A 22552-nucleotide genomic window follows, 5' to 3' on the forward strand; every position below is an offset into this window, starting at 1 on the left:
ATAGTGTCTTTTATGTCCACTTGAATAAACATATTCAGTTTAATAACTCATCTGAAGGAAAGCACTTCTGACAATGCCATGCTTCCCCAACTTACATGGGAGTGTCAGTGTAGACTGATCTTAAACTGAGTCCCGATATGGGGATGGAACCCTTGTTCAGTCTTTTAATCCAGAGGCAAGAGTGATAACAACTGAGGCAGAATAACACCTAAACCTCTGTATATATGTTGATGAATTATTTCCTGAAAATAGCAGAATTCCTTTAAAATAATCCCATTTGGTCATTTTAACAAAGATTATTTTAAATCAAAGGAAACGCTAATTGTAATAAGTATTTACCCATAGACCAGCACAGCATATTAATCTTTTTCGTAAATAAGTTTTTAAATTTTCATTTTTATTTTAAATTGTCAATGAGGAGCCCTGCACAGTGCAGCAGTGTCAAATCGGCTTGCTATAGAGATGGCAAAGGCTGTGTTTGGGTTGGAGAGTTTTTGGTCTGGTTAACTCATCTAACAATTGTAACTATTTACTGATGTTTAGGAAACACCATCCACTGAAAAACTTAAGATTCCATATCAGTTCAGTTCAACTCACCATCAAGAACATTCTACAGAATCATCCTCTACTTGTTGCTCTAACAGAGACGTTAACCATTCATCACCAGTGATCAGGCCGAGGGAATTTAGCTTATCTAACTACGTGCCTAAAACAACCACCCACGAGTTACTGTTCAATGATGAACATGATTCCGAGTTCCCCAGCTTGAAGGGGCAGATTAATGAAATTGAGAGGTTCCTCAGCTTAGACCGGCTGAGACACACAAGAAAGAGGAAGGCTGAAGGGAGCAATGATGAGAGTGAAATCAAGATAGCACCAATAATTTAATGTATGTATATAGTTTGCATGTACTTTCACTTAACCTCCAGACAGGTACTTGCAGTCAGGTATGCCTCTTTGAGTGAAGTCATTTGTTGGTGATTTTTGTTGGTGAATAAATATTTATGGTTAAAGGTTTCAAATACAAGTTACTGTTACAGAGAATAAGTATGACATTAATAATAATCTTTTTATTATTTATTATTATTTTATTATTTTGACATTGTTGGTGTGTTGCATTAAGCAGTTAACAACATATTCCAAGGAAAGAGTTGATAAAGTGTATTGTTTTTATTAGATGTTTGGAACTCACAAATTATTCCAACAACAATCCTGATCTTTTCTCAGATATCCATTTAACAAACTTCATTCTGACATGGCCTTAAAAATTGAGCAGTCCTGACATTTTTTGGACCATTTAAGTTTTGGAAATACTGAGGAGGCTGTTCTGCACCTGGGTCAAGTTCTGTTTCCAGGAGTTAAGGCTGTCATACAGTTGTTGCCATTGTTGCTTCCCAAATGTTCTGTGTGTGCTGTGACTGTAAGGAAAAGACATTTGTTTGACAAGATTTACAGGTGACTTATAAAGCACTCAACAAAACTCAAACTGGACATACATTAATGTAAGTAGAAACACCAGAATCACTTCTAAAACCTTGAGAAACCATTACACTATTAACACATATTTCCATTTCTTGCAATTCAAATTTGCATCATTCCTAAATTACTGTGCAGCTAAAGGAGGCTTGACTACAAAAGCCTGTAAGAATTTGTTGTGCTTCTATGTTGCTGTAGCATTAAAGTAACATCTTTAAAAATCTAATTAAAAGATACTTTAACCAATCCCGTGACAGCTAACTTTAAAAAATCAAATCACTTTGAGACTGTGTATTCTTAGAAATCCTACTTTAAGGAGCAATTTGACAGACAAGTTATTGTGATATGCGAACAAAGTCATGGATTAGAATTTGTGTAAAATCTTTTCATGTTCTAGATACGATTGTCTACATTTAGCACTAAGTAGGTTCAACCAGATTTTGACTTTTAAAATGACCTTACCTTACAACTACTTTGCGCTGAGTTTGATCAATTTTGCAGTACACCATCTTTGTCCTCACAGCTGGAATTCAAATAAGTTTTAATCAAATAAGCTGGAATCATTTAGTCAAAAATCACAGAACAATCACATTGGCATAATCGTTTGAAACCATATTCACTGTAGTATTCTCTCCTAGATTTCTGCTTATACCAATGCAACTTCTTATTCTATCAGGAGGCACACATAATCCGGAAAGGATGTATTCCTTCCAAATTAGCTTTTATCGGGAATAAAATGGCTAAAGCATGATATTGAAATATAGATTCCACAGACAATATCAATGTTGATACTGGGGAAAAATACCAAGGAATGCAAGTACTCTCCTCCCCCCTCCATATCCTTTGATTGTTATGAATAAATTTTGGCAAAGAAAATTTGATATTTTTCTGAATTAAGTTTTTTTTTTGAAAGTTAATGAATTCACATTCTCCAGCTCCGGTAATGAATCAGTTCAATTTACTTACCATCAATGACAAACGCCTCAACATCCTCTTCAACCAACTGAAGTTCTTGCTGGAGAGTATCAAAGGAAACCTCCTTGCTTTCGACTGCCATTCCCATTAAGGTTAATAGTCGCATTTTTTCCATATTCTGTTCATGAGATAAGCCTGTACATATGGAAGCACATCATTAGGCGGCTATTCTCAAGTATGCAGATTGTTGCTCCATTTTATGGTGTGTCATTGCTTTTGTATCATCGCAACACAGAGTACATTGTATGGCAAAATAAATAAACAATTTTCACTCCAATTTCGGTGATTATTTCCAATCTTCAGCAAAATATACAAGGAATACAAATGGAATATCAATGTTCACAACTAACCAGCCATACAAATTTCTTTGAAATCTATTCTACATGGGAAGTGCTATATATACACACACACACAGGTAGTTCCCCCTTTCTTGAGACATATTCATAACGCAACAAAACCAATTAAAACTGGAGAGTTTTAGAAGACATCCATACCATGAAATGATTAGAAAAACATCAAAACTTCTCCCCAACAGAGCTGAAAGTAAGCCTTCTACATAGTATCTAATAGTAAGCCAATGGTAATTTTAATTAACACTGTATCATCAAACACTGCTTTAATGGGAACAGAACAGTGAAAAGCATAATTCATTTGAATGAGGTACAGTAGGGCAAAAATGTAGCTAATTTGACTTAATGGAAATGTGCACTGAAAAATTAATTAATGCACATTATTCCTAATTAACAAATGCAAATGAGATACTGATGAACTTTAAGCAGGGTGTTGATAATGAGATGAGGTTTATTGAAAGGGTACATGTGTTAGGGCAAAGCAGTTACTATTGGCCTATCCTGTCAACATTAATAAAGGCAAATTACGACTTTAGGAATCGTGCCGCCTGTTGGAAGTCGCCTGCAAAACTTCCATCTTGTGCCTCGAATGCGTCAGTCACCCAGACATTGTTCTTTCCCCCCATATCGTACCCAGAGTAAACATTTTAAAATATCAATTAATTTAGTCATAAATCTTGAGCGCCGCTACTGTTTGTATACAATGTCAGCAGAAGAATGCAAGAAGCACTTTAAGGAGGCACCAACCCATCTGTTGGCCTCTTAAGGGTCTTCAGAAAAGTGGTATATCAAATGCAAGGAGTATAAGGGTCTGCAAACACTAAATTTAACAAAGTTCTCTTCTACACTTTTTACGTTATATTTTGTAAAGCGCTTTGAAACGGTCAGTTTTACATGAGAGGTGCAATATAAATTCAAGTTGTTTTACTATTATTTAACCCGAGTTTTGTCACTTGGCAATGTAATGTAGTTAACAATAATCCTTGTATTTGATATAGTGTCTTATCACGTCTTCGAAACGTCTCAAAGCTCTTCACAGAATATACTGTAAAGTGAATTGACTCTATGTTGTGGGAGAAACTCGGCAGCCAATTGCGCACGGCAGTATCCCACAAACAGTTGTGGATTGAAATTACTACTTTTTTAAAAGTAATTAATACCCCCAGAAAAGCGACCCACCAATCAACTAACAACTTTGAGTAGGTTGGTCCTTCCATTATTCTGAACAAGCCTTTCCTGTACACCCTTCCGTCTCCATTTTCCCGCTTATGTACAGATCAGAATATAATTCAATTGTTTCAAGACCGGTTTATGGTTTAGCATATTTCTTGGAGCACAGGAAAGATAGAGACCCAAAACGGCACCTGTGAGTTTTTATTTTTAGCTCATCTGCATTTTCAATGGCTCACAAACAACAAGATAAATAATAAACTTTTACCTAAATTTGGTTAGTATATAGGGGTAGATGCTCACAGGATTACACTTATGGAAATCACGCCCTTCCAAAATCTTATTTATACAGTATTTAATAATATAGATTCCATAGTAATCTTTGCTAGGATGAACCAATCAATGCATTGCTACATAGGAGCCGATGTTACACAATGCCTCACTTGTCATATTATCTTTTTATCTCGGTGTCATATATTGTCTCTGCTTTGTCAGCAAGCACATCAATACAAAAACAATCTCTCTTGCATATATCACAACAAATGTTTGGCAGTGAAAAGGCAGCAATTCACATCAGAAACCCACTGAAAGGTCTGTTTTTGCAGTTTGACACATCAGAGTGCCTCTTTTGAAATGACTGGTTTGTAGCTCACTATCAAGTTATCCAATATCCTACCAACCACTTTCCTTGGCTGATAAAAGTGAGAGTTCCATTTAAGCCAACGGTTTTGCCAACTTTTAATTTATAATCTTCCAAGTACATAAAACAACCACACATTAAAAAATTCGTAAGAATGAACACATTCAGTATACAAACAAAGTTGTATAAGGAACTGGTGCAATAGGATGAATCAGTCCTAATATTAGCAACTCAGCAGTGAACCTCCATTAAAGCTAAACATTGCTATAAAAAGAGAAAGCAGGGGGAAAAAAAACAAGTAGCCAGGGTAACACCTGGTCAAGGTGAGACATTTCCAACTCACTTAAACCCCAGAAACGGCTGGTCCACTGTTGGGAGCAGATCCAGCATAAAAATCAACTGTGAATAAAAAGCCGACTGAGAAAAAGTGAGGGACGATTGAAATCGGGGGAGGAAAAATCCAATTTGTCTGGAGGGAGTACATAACAGCAGTAAACAAGGAGAAAGGATCCTATGAATCATCACCTCGATATCTGAGGGAATTAACCTTCCCAGCAGCTATCCAGATAAATACTTGTTTTTAAATAATGCTTAAAAAATTATAACATGGCCCTTGCTTGAAATTAACTCATTTCATAGATACTTCTATGATTTATTTGCAGAAAATCTGATTAGCAAATAAATTAAAATTTCGCAAAGAATTTGAGTGCAAGCCAGACACCATTATTTCAAGTACTAAGTTTTAAAAGCATTTAATATTCAGTCAAACATTACTATAATGTCAACCCCCTAATGCAGCAATAAAGTATTCTGCTTCGCTAAGCAAATTCTGCATTTATTAAGCCCCATCCCAAAACAACTGCTGTATGAAAATCACATTTTAAATCAAATAATGCTTTAGGAATCATTGCACCTTTTAAACAGTCAATTACACAGCACTGTGGGAGTTCCGAAGTGTTAATTATCACTCCCTCCTAGAGTGTGTAAATAAAGAGACTGCTGACATCAACACTCCCTCCCTGCTGCCTTAAGAGACGAAGCAAATTATCCGGTTCATAGCTAGAGATGGCGATAGACCCTTAATAGCTTTCTGCAGCATATAACCATTTATTGCAAACATCTTTCTTACTCTTCGTCTCCTCCATTCTGGTGTAGTTTATAAGTTGCTGCTTTGTATATTTTTCTAAAATAATGCTGCTGGAGTCGGTTTGGAATCTGCATTAAGCAAATAAACCTTAAATCTTCAGAATAATGGAAACTCCATTTAATTAGCAACCAAGTGCAGTCATTACTTTACAAAATTTAAAAGATTCATCTTAAACCCAATCTTCCCTTGCAATGAAACTACTTTATGACTCACAAAAAAATCAGAAAATATTTCCGATAATTTCTAATAATGTTATAAAGTTGAATTAGAAAAATGTTCAATTCACAATACAATAGGGCTCAACTAAAATTTCTAATTACAAAATGCTGCAACTTCTAAAACCCAGTATCCCTAAAGTTGAATATCTTGCAAGAGCTTAAATCACAGCACTAATCGGGAACTAGAAAATACTGCAGCAAAAAACAATCACACACCAACAAAGCACTTGGTGGCTTCCTGAGGATCGATGGCGTTAATCCAAATTCAGGGTTCCACAGTCTATTAAACCGTGACAACAAAATTAACTTAATTTGAACCCCTTCACCGCTTGACTACCATGTAATCTATTGTAATCCATCCCAGGCCTTTTACTGAATTTGAAATTCTCCTGCAACTCTCAAGGGATTCGGCTCCATTTCAGCTGCCGAGATGCTGATGATTCTTTTCCCCCTATTCACAGAACTTGCACTGTCTTTTAAATTTCTGAACAACAAAAAATTACATTTGTATCGTTCACATCGGGAAGATGTCTCAGTGAGGATCAGGGTCATTCTTTAGACCCCTATTCCATTATTAAAATACCAATATTAATGGTTGTCAGGACCAAGGTTTCTTTTTTGAGGGGAGGGGGGGAGAAAAAACTCACTAATTATTATGTTCAAATAATAATGTAAAAAATAAAAGCTTACCTAGTGAATCAATAAAATCTTTGTTGTTCTGGTAGAACTTGACGTAAGCTGATAATTTTCCACTCACAAAAATAGTCAACAGCTATTAAACAAAGAAAAAGCTTTGTAAATTCCAAGCAACAAAGGATTCAGATCCACAACAGAATGAATAACTGTTTGAAAGCGAAATATGTGTCAAATATTTGATCAGACGTTTGGGGCAAACTTGACTTTCTTGCAACTCTTCATTTTCAACTTTTTTTTAATTAAAATAAGAACTTTCATATCTACAGTATTGCTCAATATTAACAAAAATGACACCCCAGACTTTCTTCCTCTTTTGCTTCCAAATGAGACAAAGTAACTCACGTTCCTGTTCAAAAGCCGATCCTGACTTCAAGACATTATTGGATGTCAATGGCAGCTGATAAAGAAAGATTCAATGAAACAATGCAAAATGCTATTGCTCATGTTGGTTCTACCGGATTGTTTGAAAGGGAACCTAATTATGCTTCCTTTGTTGTATCGGAGATTGGTGAGCAAATATGGCACAATGAATACCAGAGACTTTTGGTCAGAATTCAATCCTTTTGGAAAAACAAATGCAGTATTTGTTTAAGAGAATAGGGAAAGAGAAGTGGGATTGTTACCCTAGTAACTCATAACCTGCTTACACTGTGTTACTCAAAATTCTGTCCAGTTACAACAGATTTCTATTTGTCTTCAACAAAGAAATACTTGGGACTGGAATAACAAACCATAGCCCAGTATGGTGGTTCCATTTATTTTCTACCCACTTCAAAAAAAACAGCTGTAAGCAGAAGGATTGTGCTAAGAAACGTGGAAACAACATTCTGGTCCAAGAGAAAACAAATCACACATTCAGAATATCGTTTACATCAATTGTCTTTGGCTGATCGTAACACAGTCCAGTAAGCAAGACAAACAGTTTGCCATTTAACTCTGATAGGTGGTGCCTGAATGCTTCTACACTCCTGATCCAACACAATGACCAATTTAGGCTATGGGAAAAAAAATAACTTGCTGCACTACATACTTTTTTTTAAAAAAAATCAGCCGCACGTGGGAATTGAATGGCTGCCCAGTAACTCTGTTCACTCCAGTGGTCTCTGGGTTATACAAACTGCTAGATCAAAGGAGCTTTTTTTTAGATCCATCAACAAGAGTATTGTAATCAAAAGAAAGTTGTACGAAGGAGTAGTATCACAAGTGTACTTTGTTCAAACACAAAGGGACACTCCAGTAATTTTGTACGTCTTGTGATTCAAACATTACACCTCACATTGTTTTAGTTTGGAAAATATAGTACAGTAAAACTCACATAAGTCATATCAGTCAGGACCATAACATTTAATATGATTTGTGCAAAGTCCGAGTTGCAGACAAACTGTAAAAATTGTATAAAATCCAATGTTATCAATAATCTATACTACACATGTATAATGCAATGCAGCCTGTAAGTAGGCATGCTGTAGTTTGTCACTGGAGCCAATTGATCAATGATTATATGACTCACATCATGAATGAGCTCCCCTTCCAAGAATCGAACAGGTTTCAGAGTAAGTAGGTGGTCGAAAAGAAAAGTATTTTGGTCCTTCAAAGCTGTGACAATACATCTGTTAAAAGGGAATCAAAACAGGTTTGCTTTCTACTATAAAATGTACATAAGATAGTTAAATACATACTAAAATAATTCATTATCCAAATGATTTCCAGTGAGCACATGAAGGCAAACTGAAATAATGTCCAGATAAATTTCAATACCTGTGAGCATCAACTCTCGCCTGTGAAGCATTGTCTTCTGTGTAACTTCCCAGCAATTCCACCATGATTTTAGCAGCTGATTCACTGCCAAAGACAAACATTAATGATTGGTGCAAATATTCATCAAAAATGGTCAAAGAAAATAAGTGTTGCTATGCCATCAACAGGCTGCATGTAATCTTCAAAACAAAAGACACCTGAAATATAATTTTAAAATGAATAACATTTGAAGAAAAAAAATTCATATGCAGTACTTTTTATTCAAAAGACAAGAGTAAAAATCCTGTAACATTATGTTTTTCCTTATAGCAAGGAATTCTCAATGTAACCGAGCCTCAACCTCCTCCTACACTTAAGTTAATTGATCCAAACAAAGAAAAAACACAGAGGCAACCTAGAATATACAGCGAGCCGGGCAAAAGCAAAATCCATCAGGGTTATCTTTTACAATACATTAATCTTCTCCCTGCAAAGTGAACTAAGACAGTTGAAAGCAACAATGCTTTTTTCCTGTTTAATTAATTTAACTAATTGGGCTGCTCACAACACCGGATCAAAAGTTTTCTTTAAGTGCATGGATGATCTGGTTAATCCAATGACCGCACTTGTAGCATTGGCCTCATTATTCATTTCACAAAATACATGCAAGTTTTGCAGTGGTTCACCCTATGGAGACGAGCACTAGAGCTGTTTTGCTGTGCACTTCACGACTTGTTCTCAGTCACTTCCTGTGATACTCAACTCATTCATACTTCAGAACGACATTCGAGCCCTTTAACATTTTCTTTCAAAGCGAGTTCATATATTTTGCAGCTGTTTATGTTAAAAAAAACGCAGGCATTACAAATGATTAACGCTTTAAGTTACAAATCTGCTGCTAAAGCCAGTACATTTGTTCATCAAATCTGTTAACATCTAGGGCTGCTATTTTGGGAGTGCTTTTCAAGAAAACTAGATCCCAAAGTCCCAGAAACGGACAGGGCAGATTGTAACAGACTACAGAAAGCGTAAAGTGCATTCTTGTTGCCCAGCTGGGATTTAAGATTTTGAAATGGAAGTATCCAGATCAAAGATTAAAAAGATTAAACTACAAAGTGAAAAGTACATACATCAAATTTTATAGGAAGTGACAACTTCCCTAGAGGGATACTGAAGTAGATCAAAAAGGACGAAAATGCAAAACTGGGTCAGCTTGTAATTTGGGATAGTGATTTGACACTTTCTATATCCTAAAATATCGTAGCTTTGGGATTTTTTAAGAAGTAATTGGCTTATCCAAGCAAACATAAGCAACTCTGCAAATTAAATACAAACATAAATGTTCTGCCGGCATGATGAAATTATTCTTTGTGGTTTGTTACTAGGGTTAAATCTACACATAAAAGGGACATTATCTGCGATTGCCAGAAAAAGCATTTAAATACAATCCATCCACTTCCTCTCGAAGGCATTGGGCAGCAGAGCTTTGTGATCTGCAACTTGTAGATTGTGTCATGACATCAACAATGCACTATATTAATGCTTTTAATATATACAGATCTACACGATGCTAACTCGTGAGGCTCAAGTCTTTTCTTAACAAATCATTATATTTGTTTTGTAGCAACACATAATGCTCTGACATACACCAGGTTAACTATTGCTCTCTTAACTATAACATGATAAGCATTAGAACATCTCAATGAGTTGACAAAATCAATTCATCCCGATAAATCAAGAATATTATATCTTTCTAAAATGTAAATGGTAGAGCCAAAGTAAAAGTAGAAATTCAGTCTACAGGATTAATGCCCTATGAAGCTTAGGCAGGGGGAAGACGACGACTGAGAAAAGAAGGACGCAAAATCACATTAAAATAACAATACAGGCTCATTGAGAAGAAAGCAGCGGTCTAAGTGGAAAACAGACTGTTACAGTCAGAGCAGGGAAACGGATGGTGCAAAGAGGAATACAACTGTGGCCTGCCAGTGGCGGTCTGCAATAAATATTTCCCCCTTATGTTACTGGCTTTCATGTTCATTAAAGACAAACAAAACCACCATAATGTAACAGATATGTTGACCAGATCCCTCAAGACACTTTGCTGCAACTCACAAGAGTTCATTATGCACACACAGTCATTCTAAAATACAGCAGCTACTGAGACACTTAATGCCCGACTGGGAATTCATGTACAGCTCGTTTCTTATTAGAGAATAATAATAATAATCCTTGCATTTGATATAGCGCTTTTCATGTCGGGAGGACATCCCAAAGCACTTCACAGAATATACTGTAAAGTGAATTGACTGTATATTTGTGGGCGAACGCGGCAGCCAATTGCGCACAGCAATGTCCCACAAACAGTCGTAGATTGAAAATGACCAATTTATTATTGTTTTTGGTTTTGGAGGGGATTATTATTATTATTAGAGAATGTAAACACTATCTCAACATACAATCATTTCACAAAGAACAATAATATTTGGTTTTGCGATTAAAATTAAGAAGCCAATGACAGTTACTTTAGAATATCTCAGTGACTGAAATGCTGATTGAGTAGAAGTAGTCAGTTTATTTTTCCAGACTAAATTCAAGTACATGCCAGTGACTGTTCCCAATACCTTTTCTTGCAGTCTACCAGTGCTTCATAAAGCAATCGCAGAAGATGGTGTTTCTTTTCAATGGTGAGGTTCCAGTCTGATATCCATTTTCGAACCTAATTATAAACCATTCACACATTCAGATTTATTGGGGGGTTTGTTCAACGCTTAATACAGAATAATTAATAATAACAACAATAATAATAGCAATACTGCCAGTTCAAGACAGAAATATCTCCTCCAGGTTGCTGATCTGACAAATCATCACACAATTCCATCTGTGTTCAATGATTAGTTGTTTACAAAATCGACTTGAGTCAAGAGGAGAGCGTGGTAAATCATTAATACAAAACACTGAGATTTGGTACCAGTAGTTTCAGCTTGATAAGGCTGACCACGTTTCAAAACCATTAACAAACTCAACCCACTCAACATGACAGCCTAGGAGAACATCAAGCTCCGCCACAAATTGCCTGGTCACGGCTCCTCCCTGCCATTTTACACATGAAAAGTTCTCGGTGTGAGTTGGCCAGAGTTGCTGTGCTTTGCCAGCCAGCGAAAGATCATTAGTGGGGGAAGTTTTGATGGCTGGACTTGATCCAGTGAGGAGAAAGCAAGATACGTGACATGACAAAAAGCTCACTCGCTCACCTGGTCAAGGTCGGTAGGGATGTACTGAATGGCGCTGCAGGAAGCTGCCACTTTGATGAGGCTACAGTATACCACATGCCGAGCTGGAACATTCTCATCCATTCCATGGAAAAGATTGCTCAACCTAATGGAGAAAATAACCAACATTCATTCCAAATGTCAGGATGCTGGGAAGCACAAAACAATATTCTATTGAAACAATTCATTTTTAGACAAGTGATTGTGATTAGTATCCCTTTAAAATAATAATTTTTGTCACCCAATTGCTGCTGTGCGTAATTGGCTTCCGCGTTTCCCCCACACAAAATACACAATCAATTCACTTTACAGTATATTCTGTGAAGTGCTTTGAGACGTCTCGAAGACGCGATAAGGGGCTATATCAAATGTAAGCATTAAAGATCTTACACTGCTGTACTTGGTAACAGTTACGTCAATTGTGTCACAGGCTTCGTTTTGATTTTTAATGTCATAAAGGACATAAAGAAATAAAGCACATCAAGAATTCCTCGGTAGTGAAATTTAAAAATATGCCTGGACTCATTAAAGAGCATCAGAGGTTTGAGAGCCCCCGGCACGCCACACACTGCATACTGCACCCCATTTTCTCCCGACTCCATTGGCTCCCTATCCTTCAGAGGATCCAGTTCAAGATCCTGGTCCTCACCTACAAAGCCCTCCATGGCCTCGCCCCACCCTACCTATATGACCTCCTAACCCCCTACCAACCCGCCCGCGCTCCCCGCTCACTGGCTCCAACCTGCTCCACGTCCCCGACCCACCCGCCCCACCATTGGCGCGAGAGCCTTCAGCCACTCGGCCCCCAACCTCTGGAATTCCATCCCCCAATCACTCCGCCTCGCCCCCTCCTTAGCCTCCTGCAAGTCCCGCCTCAAAACCCTCCTCTTCGACCGTGCGATCGGTGACTCCTTCCCCACCCCTCCCTTCGCCCTCCCTGACCCCAGCTCGGGTCTGAAATGCTGTACTCTGTCCAGCGCCTTGGGACGTCTGCCCGACATGAAAGGCGCTACACACATGTAATCTTGTTGTTGTTGTTGTATACTGCACACCATATATTGAACGCTATACACTCACAGCTGCAGTCGGAGAGACGGGCGCTCGCCTTCACGAGCTTTCACCAGTTTCTCACACAAACTTTCGGTCAGCGATTCCTGCCGGTCAGTCTCCAGAATCAGGAGCAGAGACACAATACTGTTCATCACGCTTTCCACATCTAAATACAAATGAAAAAGATAAATGATTAAACTAAACATGCAAATCTCAATCGATTGTCACATACATTAATCCTATAAAGATTGAATACTTTTAACGAAGACTAATATTACTCAGTGTATTCTTAATACTAGGACTATTACAGTTGTTTACCAAGTTTGGAAAATATCCAATCACTTTCTGTGGCAAAATAGAAATCCGGAAATGCAGTACACTAATAGATAGAAGAAGTTCAATAGCAAAAAAAATCACATCATACAATTAAACATTTTTCTGTAGCAAACAACTTTACAACTATCTCTGATCATCTATATTAAAAAAAAAGGATTTCAAGTGAACGATTCAAAACTCAATCAAAACATGATGTTGGAAACTAACCTTTGTCATCATCCTTGAGACAAACATCACAGGCTTCAATGATATGTGCCAAGTCGAGATGCAGTCCACCTTCTGCATTTTCTTCAGAAATTTCTGCTCCTTTTGATTTCAGGTAAGATCGAAGCTCAGAGGCCTGACAAACACAAATGAAAAAAATAACACTTCTGGCCTCTGTGCTTATGAGCCTGCGTTCTGTGCTGATTAGCTGGCTTTCTGTGACAAATGACTGGCCAGCCAGCTTCCTATACAGATAGTTTAGTGTCATCTGTGGCAATTTGATGTCAGTGACCATCAGTCAGTTTTATAAACTAGGATTTGATTTTTTATTATGGATTCAAACCACCATGTTACAACAGAGACCAACTATAGCTTGAGCTCCATTACATTCTCCTCCCCTATGCTCAAAAGATGGGAAGGGTTTCATTTCCATTTAAGTACAGCAACTGGGAAAAGATAAGATGTGAAAGACAAAAACCACATCCAGTGGTTATGTTACAATGTTGATCAATGACTGGAACACCTACTTCCTCAGCACTGCTGTCGGTCAGTCTCCCTAATAGCTGCAAGCTTTTGCTTTTAACTAACCGCACGGGCAGCTTGCTACCCCCATGGTGGTGGGAGGTGTTCCCTACCACCTCCCCCCACCCCACTGCCGAAACTGAACTGGTCACACTCCCCACCAGCTGATTGATTAGTGGTCCTCGCTGATCACACAGTGGGAAAGCTTGTCAGGCAGCACTCTTGGAGGCATGTTATGCGGTTTTAACCGATTAGACACCAGCAGTTGCCTCAACGGACACTTGGCTCTTGTCGACCGGCACCTAATAATACTCCCTGAGATTAGGTAAACAGGATGTGTCCCTCCATTCCAGGGAGTGTGTGGCCGGGCATTCCATGCCAATAAACATCCCGAGAATTCCCAACAACAACTACAAATTACATTGATACAGCGTCTTTCACGTCGGGGGGGGGGGGGGGGGAATGACGTGATGTCGGTGGCGTGGGCGGCGCTCTCCGTCTGGTTTGGGATCTTGGCTCTCCTAACGCACAGCGATGGGGTTCCGCCCACAAAATACACAGTCACTTCACTTCACCAGTATATCCCGTGAAGCGCTTTAATGAGACGCCTGGAAGACGTGAAAAGGCGCTGTGTGTCCACCCACTCGTTTTCACATCCCTTCGTGCCCTCGCACCTCCCGACCAAACTGACCCGCTTACCGGATGCTTACAAATGCAAGTCGTTGTTGTTGTTGTGCCACCGGTGGCCGCGCTCTCAGCCTCTCTGCCCCCGCACTCTGGAACTCCACCCCGCGGTCCCTTCGCCTCACTTCCTCCCTCACCTCCGTCAAAGCCGGTCCCCAGACCCTCCTCTTTGACCGCGCCTCCAGTCGCCCTCCCCCCTCTCTGCCTTCCTTCAGCCCTCCCCCCACCGCTCGGGTCCTGACCCCCTGACTGTCCAGCGTCTTGGGACGTCCTCCCGACGTGAAAGGCGCTCTGTAAATGCAATGCTGTTGTTGTTGTTGTTGTGCAGTGAAGCGCTTTGCGACGTCTGGAAGACGTGGATACGGCGCTGTATCAAGTGCAAGGATGGTGGTGATGGTGATGGTGATGATGATGACGATGGTGGTGATGGTGATGATGATGATGGCTCCAACACAATTTCCCCCCCGCACGAGGCGGTGGGAGCCGGGCCCCGGACTCAGGGCCTCACCGCCGCGGCCTCTCCTCCACATGTGCGGCCCGGGGGTGGGTGGGAGGGACGGCCACGGGCCCTGAAGCCCGCGGGGCAGCCTGTACCCGGTCACCGGGGGGGCGGCGGGCGGGAAGCCCCCGCGCTCTCACCTGATCCTCCTCGGTGATGTCGATGAAGGCCGGGACGCTCATGTCGGCCGAGTGCAGCCTCCGCTCCGGCACCAGGGAAAAAGGGGGGGGGGCTTCCGGCGCCTTCGCGTCACTTCCGACGCCTTCGCGTCACTTCCTGAGTTCTCGCGTCACTTCCGGAGCTCTCCCGTCACTTCCGGAGCCTCTCTCTCTGTGTGTGTGTGTGTGTGTGTCCCCTCCTCCCCCCCCCCCCCACGGCCTCAGCCTCTCCTTCCTCACAGGGACACTCAGACCAGGGCTAAACCTGTAAGGAAACCGACCCCTAAAGTCCTGTCCAGACAATAGTAACCGTAGCAATAATATCAATGATGTAATAATAATAATAATCTTTGCATTTGGTGTGGCTCCTGATTGCAGTGCGTGCCCCGCGCCCGTCAGGCCGGACGCTGCCTTCGGGAGCGCTTGAAAGGCTCCCGGCGCCGCCGCGAGGCTTTCCGCAGCGGATCCCGTGAAGTGTAAACGTTCGTTGACTGTGTAACTGTATTCGCCGATGCGCATGTTGTTGCGTCACAGTGAAACCTCGCGTTAGGGTCGTGTCGCTCGGGACCCGTGTGATGTTCACGCCTGGTGCGCGGCGGCGGCGGCTCAGACCGGCAGAGGATGCGAAACCTCGTGGGCAGTCCTTGGGCAGATGTGCGGTTCGGGCGATCGTACGATGTGTACGGATCAGACTTTTACGCGGCTCTCTCTGTCCAGCGCCTTGGGACGTCCTCCCGACCTGGAAGGTGCTATACAAATGTGGTGTTGTTGTTGTTGTTACGCGAGCTTTACTGTGCTGCGCTTCAATAAAACGGCTTTGGGCGCGTGCCTGATTTTCAAATGATTCATTTAAATCTGCAATGTTTTCTTTCCCGCCGCCCCCCCCCCCCCCCCCCCCCCTCCGCCCACCCTTTAAAGATCTTTTCATACACAGTTTCAAAAGCACTAATCTAAATTGGCCGCTGCTACCCCACAGCGCATGGAATGCATAATATCGCATTATATTGTGGCGTTCTGTAGCTCAGTGGTTAGAGCACTCGCTTTGCAAGTGAGAGACCTGAGTTCAATTCCAGGCAGAGGGCGAAACCTTGGGCAAGTTTCCTTACTCCACACAGAGCCTAATAATAATCCCTCCAAAACAAAAACCAATAATAAATTGGTCATTTTCAATCCATGACTATTTGTGGGAAGCTGCTGTGTTCGATTGGCTACTGTGTTTCGCCCACAAATATACAGTCAGTTTACTTTACAGTATATTCTGTGAAGCGCTTTGAGACGTCGAGAAGACGAGAAAAGCACTACATCAAATGCAAGGATTATTATTTATTATTGCGCTACTTTGATGCTCATGTTTGGTTGACTTTGGGCTACAAACATATTTTAATTTCTGGCAACGCTGAGTACAGACCAAATGCTGTGTAAAGTATTTATTTGCAGGAACGGTGCCATATTTAATGCTGCTCATGGCTCTCTAAATTAACTTATACCTGTGCCCACATTTCCAGTTGCCCGGAGTCTCCCCTCACACCGTCCAAGGGATGACTCACAATTAATTGTCTCCCGTGGCTGTAGGCTCCTCTCGTGGCTTTGTTTTTTTTAAATGGTTAATGCCAAGGTTTGATTTTAAAAATATATATAATTTTCCTGTGCGATACACATTTTCAAGAGCATTGATTACATTTGCAAAAACACTTAATCAATGAGAGACAGCACCTTTATATGTTTTGCTTTGCTCACGTTAATAGTTTGAAATTCAGTGGCTCCATCAGCGAGGGAATGCACTGCAGAAATAGTGCTTATTTTCCTCTCTCTGAACTTTTTGTTAAAAAAATTATACCAGAAGAATTTGTTTCCTTAGTGTTCTGTTATTTTTTGCCATGTATCAATTGAACTAACTCTTCCATTAGTCAATCAGAAGTTAAGTGCATATATTTGACTCTGTGTTTCTTCATTCACCTTCTAATTGAAGTTTAAGATGTCTCAGAAAGCTTCACAAATCAGCCTCCAAGGGAGATCTCACTGGGGAATGCAACAGTTCAGTATTTAATTGAAGGTTACAGGGAACTCTTTATACAATTTACAAAATAATAACATAAAGCACATTATTGTCTTAGTGTGTAAAGAGAGAGCAGAGGTGTGCAATTACGGGGGACATTTTAACTGAAATAGCAGTAAATCTTTAGTCAACCAATCTTCTCAATAATGATGACTTTGAAGGATGATCTTGACTGAATAATTGCTCTATGAAAATCAGTCTTAAAAACAGTCTTGCAACGCAGCACATTTGTAGATTGTACCAGATAGGTTTGTTTTCAAGCCATAATTCCCAACAACAATATCTCTTTATTTGTAGCTGAGAATGATTGATCTTTACAATGAGATCATTCTGTATCTATTATGCAATCCTGCCAGAATTAGTGAATTATTACTAATAGTTCTAAACATAACATCCATGTAAGTTATATCTATTGATATCTTTGCACTAATGAATCTTCTTTCACAATTGGACATGGCTTATTTTGTTCACTGTAATAATTTATCATGAATATATATACCAAAGGTTTCTCCCATAAGTGGTATCCTGATAACTTCCTTTATCACCTTCTTCAATTTCATAGTCATCTGATCTTTCTAAAGCCACTTTCCTGTTTTAATGAGTCTTTCTAAGTTGCCTTTTTCAAAAGGATGACATGTCTTCCTATCCTCCCTCACCTCTAACACATGACCTTTCTCAGTGGATTTATTATCAACCATTAAGTTCATCATCGCTTACAAATTCTTGCTGGGGTCTCATAGACGTTGCCAAACTCATCTTACTAAAACAGTACATCAAAAACCTCCCAACACTTCCCAAACCCACAAACATCATTAGTAAATAGCTTGTTGGGTTTCAGAGTTAGGAGATTTCAAAAACAAACTGTATTTTGTCATTGTCCCTGTTTTAATAGCTTTTTCTCCTTTCAGTATGATAAATTATAAATGCTAGAGTTCCAATTGACTTCATCACTGAAGTCATTGCTTCAACTTTTATTTCAGAAATAACCACGACTTCTTGTATGCTATTGGTTTGTCTGCTCTTGCTAGTTCATGTTTAAAATTAAACTCATCAAAAGCCTCCAGATTTACTGATGTTTAACATATCTTACATACATTTCATATTGTATGGGGTCCAGAATAAGGATTCTCTTTGTTTACATATACTCAAGAATATTTTAGCAAAGAATTAGATGAACCAAGTCAACAAGCATTTAGTGAAAATTTGTTTTTCTAAAACCTTGTATGTAGTTATGTATATTTACTTTGGTAGAAAATGTTGCCACATGTTGCCAGTGTTATGAAGACACACAGTAGCCTAGAAATAATGTTAACATAATGCTTTCATGATACTTGTGTTCGGATTCTCTGCTTTAACACAGATTAATAACTTATTTTATAAATGACTGTATTTCCACATGCATAAGTGGCAGAGAAATTACTTTGCCAATGAATTCAAATGATATGGCTTTGTGTGCATGACTTTTCAGTTTCCAATCTTGCGTAGGCTGCGAGGGAGTTGCCTCGGAGAGGCCAGGTTCATCTCTATGGGGTAGATTGGTCGCCAAAAGCCAGTTAGTTACACTGTAAACCAGTTAGATAATATGAAACAGAAAATGATGATAAATTGATTACCCTTTGCTCGGGAGAGCAGTGGCCAGTGATGCTCAACAGGGAACATGGAGATGGAAACACCCAGTAATATTAAAACATTTGCTGATGTCTGTCGTGTGCTAAAAGGACAGCTATAAGAGAGATTAATACATTCAAAACACATCTTGACCAATAAAGCAAATAGGCTAAGGAATGAGAGATGGATTTTAATGTAGATAAATGTAAGGTAAAGCATATTGGAAGAGGAAACATGAAACATATGTTAACAGTGAAGGCTGCCCATTAGATAGGTTGCAAAAGCATTTGGGAATTATTATTGACCATTCATTCAATCCACTCAATCTGCAATAGCGTTAACAAGGGCATCCTAGTACTAAAATACATCCAAAGGACATTTTGATTAGTTGAAACAGGTTTTATCAATTGAGTATCAGTAATTGGTGAGGCCACATTTGGAAGTTTGGACAATGGCATCAGTGGTTTGGGGAGGATTCAGAGAAGTGCAAATGGAAATAAGTTATTCAACCTGGATTGTGAGCTCAGAGCCTGGCGATAGGAGATCAAAATTTTAAAAAACTGCAAGCAAGACAAAAGATTGGAAGAATATTTATTTTCTCCAGAGAACAGTGAACACGTGGAACAAACTCAGCGAAGGTAATTGATGTTGTGTTGACTAACTCCTTGGAGTGAAGCTGACCAAATATCTGATTAGGAAATCTGATTGAAGATCATAAGAGATAGTTAGAGACCACAATTATAAGATATTCCATTGGATCATGCTTGTTTTTGTTCTGTTGGGAAATAACACCTGTGAAAAACAACCTGCCAGGCTTGAGAAATAAAGGTACAAATGTAAATAAATATTATATTCTGCACAAGTATATTTTGAGATGAGAGAAAAATATAACGGATCTCCTTCTCTCCCATCGCCCCAGGATTAAGTGGGATAGAATTATTGATGATAAATTGATAAGTGATGGACCAAATTATATTTTCCTTTTGTATGTACTTGCGTCAGTCATATCACTTGTACATTTTCTTGTGACTGGTCACGAATCACAATTGGCAAAGGTCACCTCACTGTTCTCTCAGCTGTCATCTGCCATGAGATCAAAAAGAGCATTGAAAAATAACAACAACAATGGGGGAAGGAAATACTAATGGATTAAACAAGGCTTCAATTCACCAGTGTTTGCATGATATTCAAAGTGCATCGTTTAAAGGCTTTTTGCCTAACTCATGTTGCCAATGTAATTTATTCTTGTAATTAAGGACAAATTATTGTGTGAAGTAAACATAAGTGCTATTTTAGTTAGAATGTGCTCAGAAAGAGGAAGCGTATATTGCCAAATGATGCTTTTCACTTGAAATAGTCTTCAGTTGTAAATTATGCCAGGAAATCATCTTAAAAGTCTGTTAAAATTTCCTTTGGAAGGTTGAATGTAGTCCAGCCTGTCAAGTGAGACTCTACAGTTTTAAGACATGCAACAGCTGCTGAAGAATGGTTTTAAGATTAAAACATAGAGTTCATTTTTAATTTTGTTGCAGGCAGTTAATGTCTGATAACCTTGCCTGAATATTTTGTGATAAGTGATATTCCTGAGCAAGATGATTCCATATAGGTTTCACACAGCAATACAAAACGTAAGTGTGCTCCTTTAACAGTGATTAATGTAAACATTTTTTACACTTTTATAGAAACTTCAAATGACAAATATGTACACTAACCACATTTTCACCATTTTAAAAATGTACGCAGTGGGAACTGACATAATATTTTAAAATGTTTGCAATTTTAAAAAAAAATTGCTTCCACACACTGTCCTGATAATTCCTAGTAGGTTTTATCGATTCAGATCTGCAATTCTACAAAAATAGTCAGAGTAGGAAAGTGCCTGTGCCTTATTGAATAAACATCCCAAAATGGCATTATATATTTTTTTACCCAGACAATTGAAAAAAAACTTGTTTGCATTGTAATCCTAACCAGGCACCTGGACACTTAAAATGCTGCCAAAACATGTGGACCATTTGTCTCCAGTCACCCTAGTCATGATAACTGTGCTGATCACATGAACATACTCCAGAAGAGCATTTCAATTACAACTTAATAGTTAACTGGTGAGACCTTGAACGGCTGAATAAAGTGTGTTTTTAGAGCATGACACTGCAACACAATGCACAATAATAATTAAACTTTGCCTGTTTCACTCTCTGCAAAATGATCTGTATTCTTCAAAATGTACTTCATTGCCTCTTCTGTTTTCTTGTGTGATTGTTGATCAAGTCTGTTTGTTTTATTCAGATTAATAACTGGAATTTACAGCCTTTTCACAAGATTTTCAAATGATGTTGAAACTTAAGATGAAATGATCACTTTGCACAAATCACTCACACTGTATCCTTTCAGTCTAATTATTTCAATCTCGTAGTCATCACAGATATTAAGTTGTCAGTTTTCTAGAGCAAATTAAGCTGGATTGTTTTCCCCTTCTGTCAGAATACATTCAACACAATACATCTGTATTTCATTCACTATTTATTGTCCTCTTTTTCATAATATTGGTTATTAATATATTAACACATCACTGTTTAGCTGCAGCTAACAATTGCTGAACTGAAGTGTAAACAGATTATGTTTCGCATAATGTCAATACATTCTCCTGACAATCTAAAGCTGTATTAAGAGATGAGTTTAGAACTTGCTTTAATCAGGATTCTGTAGAGTGAAAATGGTTGAAAGTTTTTTTTTGTGACTTATGATTGCAGAATGATCCTGTTTTACCCATGTTTACTGCCTCCATGCTTCTTCATTGTCTTTCTTAAGGAGAGATTTGTTGAGCACAGGACCAAATATTTTGGCCTTCAGACTATTTGTAATACTGCTAGTTCTATATGAGCCAAGCATTAAAGTGTGTGTTTAAAAAAAAAGAAATGATTGAATATCTATTTTTGATTTACAGAACCAATACTTGGTTGCCTTTATTTCTAATCTATATTACAATTACTGTGTTGGTTCAAGTGCCCAATTCTTTCACTTTATTAGTCTTTGTTTTCAGTAGATTTTAGTGACAAACCAAGGCTACCTCCCAAATCCCTTCATTAACTTCATTGTGAAGTTAATCAGTTAAAACAGATTGCCAGCATCATAGAATACTGTGGGGGTCAACAAATCTAACATCACTCTATATTTCAGATGCAAATATGCCCCACATTTTTCTTTTTTTAAAAAAAAGACTTAAATCATTGTCCAATAAGATGATTATATGATTCCACAAGAGGGGATATTTTTGAGTAATGATGACACAATAGTATTAGGGGCTGATATGGTCCAAAGACCACCCTGCTCTTCACATCAGTTTTCAACTTCTGCTCGGATGTGCGGATCTTGTGGGTACATTGCACTCCCACTGCTGGGGCTATGGAAACTAGCGGTATTGGCTGTACTTTTTTTCAACTCTAGCTGGCTGCTGTAGTTCTGGTCTGTGTAAAGGGCAAACCAGGCCATCAGTGATGAATGTCACGTCATTTAAGGGCAGGGTGTTAACCTATCCCACTTGTGATACAACTACCCTTCTCAGGTAGTGCTCACTTTCACTGGTCATAGATCAGTTTAATCTTTGAGCACAGTCAGAGTCACTTTACCTGGCAATTGCTTTGACCAATGCCAGATACATCAACACAAATCAGCAGTTATGCCGGGAAAGGGAGGAATGCGGTGGAGGTGCTGACTCTTTGACAGAAGATGGGAGTTACTGTAAAACCTAAAG

At 39.0% G+C, this 22552-nt stretch overlaps 2 protein-coding genes across 5 annotated transcripts in view; one reads left to right on the forward strand and one right to left on the reverse strand.

The window, feature by feature from the left end:
* The window catches only part of LOC103175042 (coiled-coil domain-containing protein 73), a 35559-nt gene extending 34420 nt beyond the window's left edge, over positions 1 to 1139 (forward strand). For all 4 annotated transcript variants that reach the window (XM_042341344.1, XM_042341346.1, XM_042341345.1 and 1 more), the window contains one exon: positions 544 to 1139. In XM_042341344.1, the coding sequence (XP_042197278.1) occupies positions 544 to 888 (345 nt within the window). In that variant the 3' untranslated portion in view covers positions 889 to 1139. The remainder of the gene's footprint in view (positions 1 to 543) is intronic.
* Positions 1052 to 15198, reverse strand: eif3m (eukaryotic translation initiation factor 3, subunit M). Its single transcript, NM_001292560.1, is given in 11 exon segments — positions 1052 to 1418; positions 1939 to 1999; positions 2443 to 2586; positions 6667 to 6748; positions 8183 to 8282; positions 8431 to 8514; positions 11034 to 11128; positions 11664 to 11787; positions 12759 to 12897; positions 13275 to 13407; positions 15117 to 15198. Coding segments are annotated over 11 exon segments (1125 nt in total). The 5' UTR covers positions 15159 to 15198; the 3' UTR covers positions 1052 to 1297.
* Positions 15199 to 22552: the final 7354 nt, after the last annotated feature.

This window comes from Callorhinchus milii, unplaced genomic scaffold (genome assembly GCF_018977255.1).
Source record: "Callorhinchus milii isolate IMCB2004 unplaced genomic scaffold, IMCB_Cmil_1.0 Scaffold17, whole genome shotgun sequence".
Classification (NCBI taxonomy): Eukaryota; Metazoa; Chordata; class Chondrichthyes; order Chimaeriformes; family Callorhinchidae; genus Callorhinchus; species Callorhinchus milii.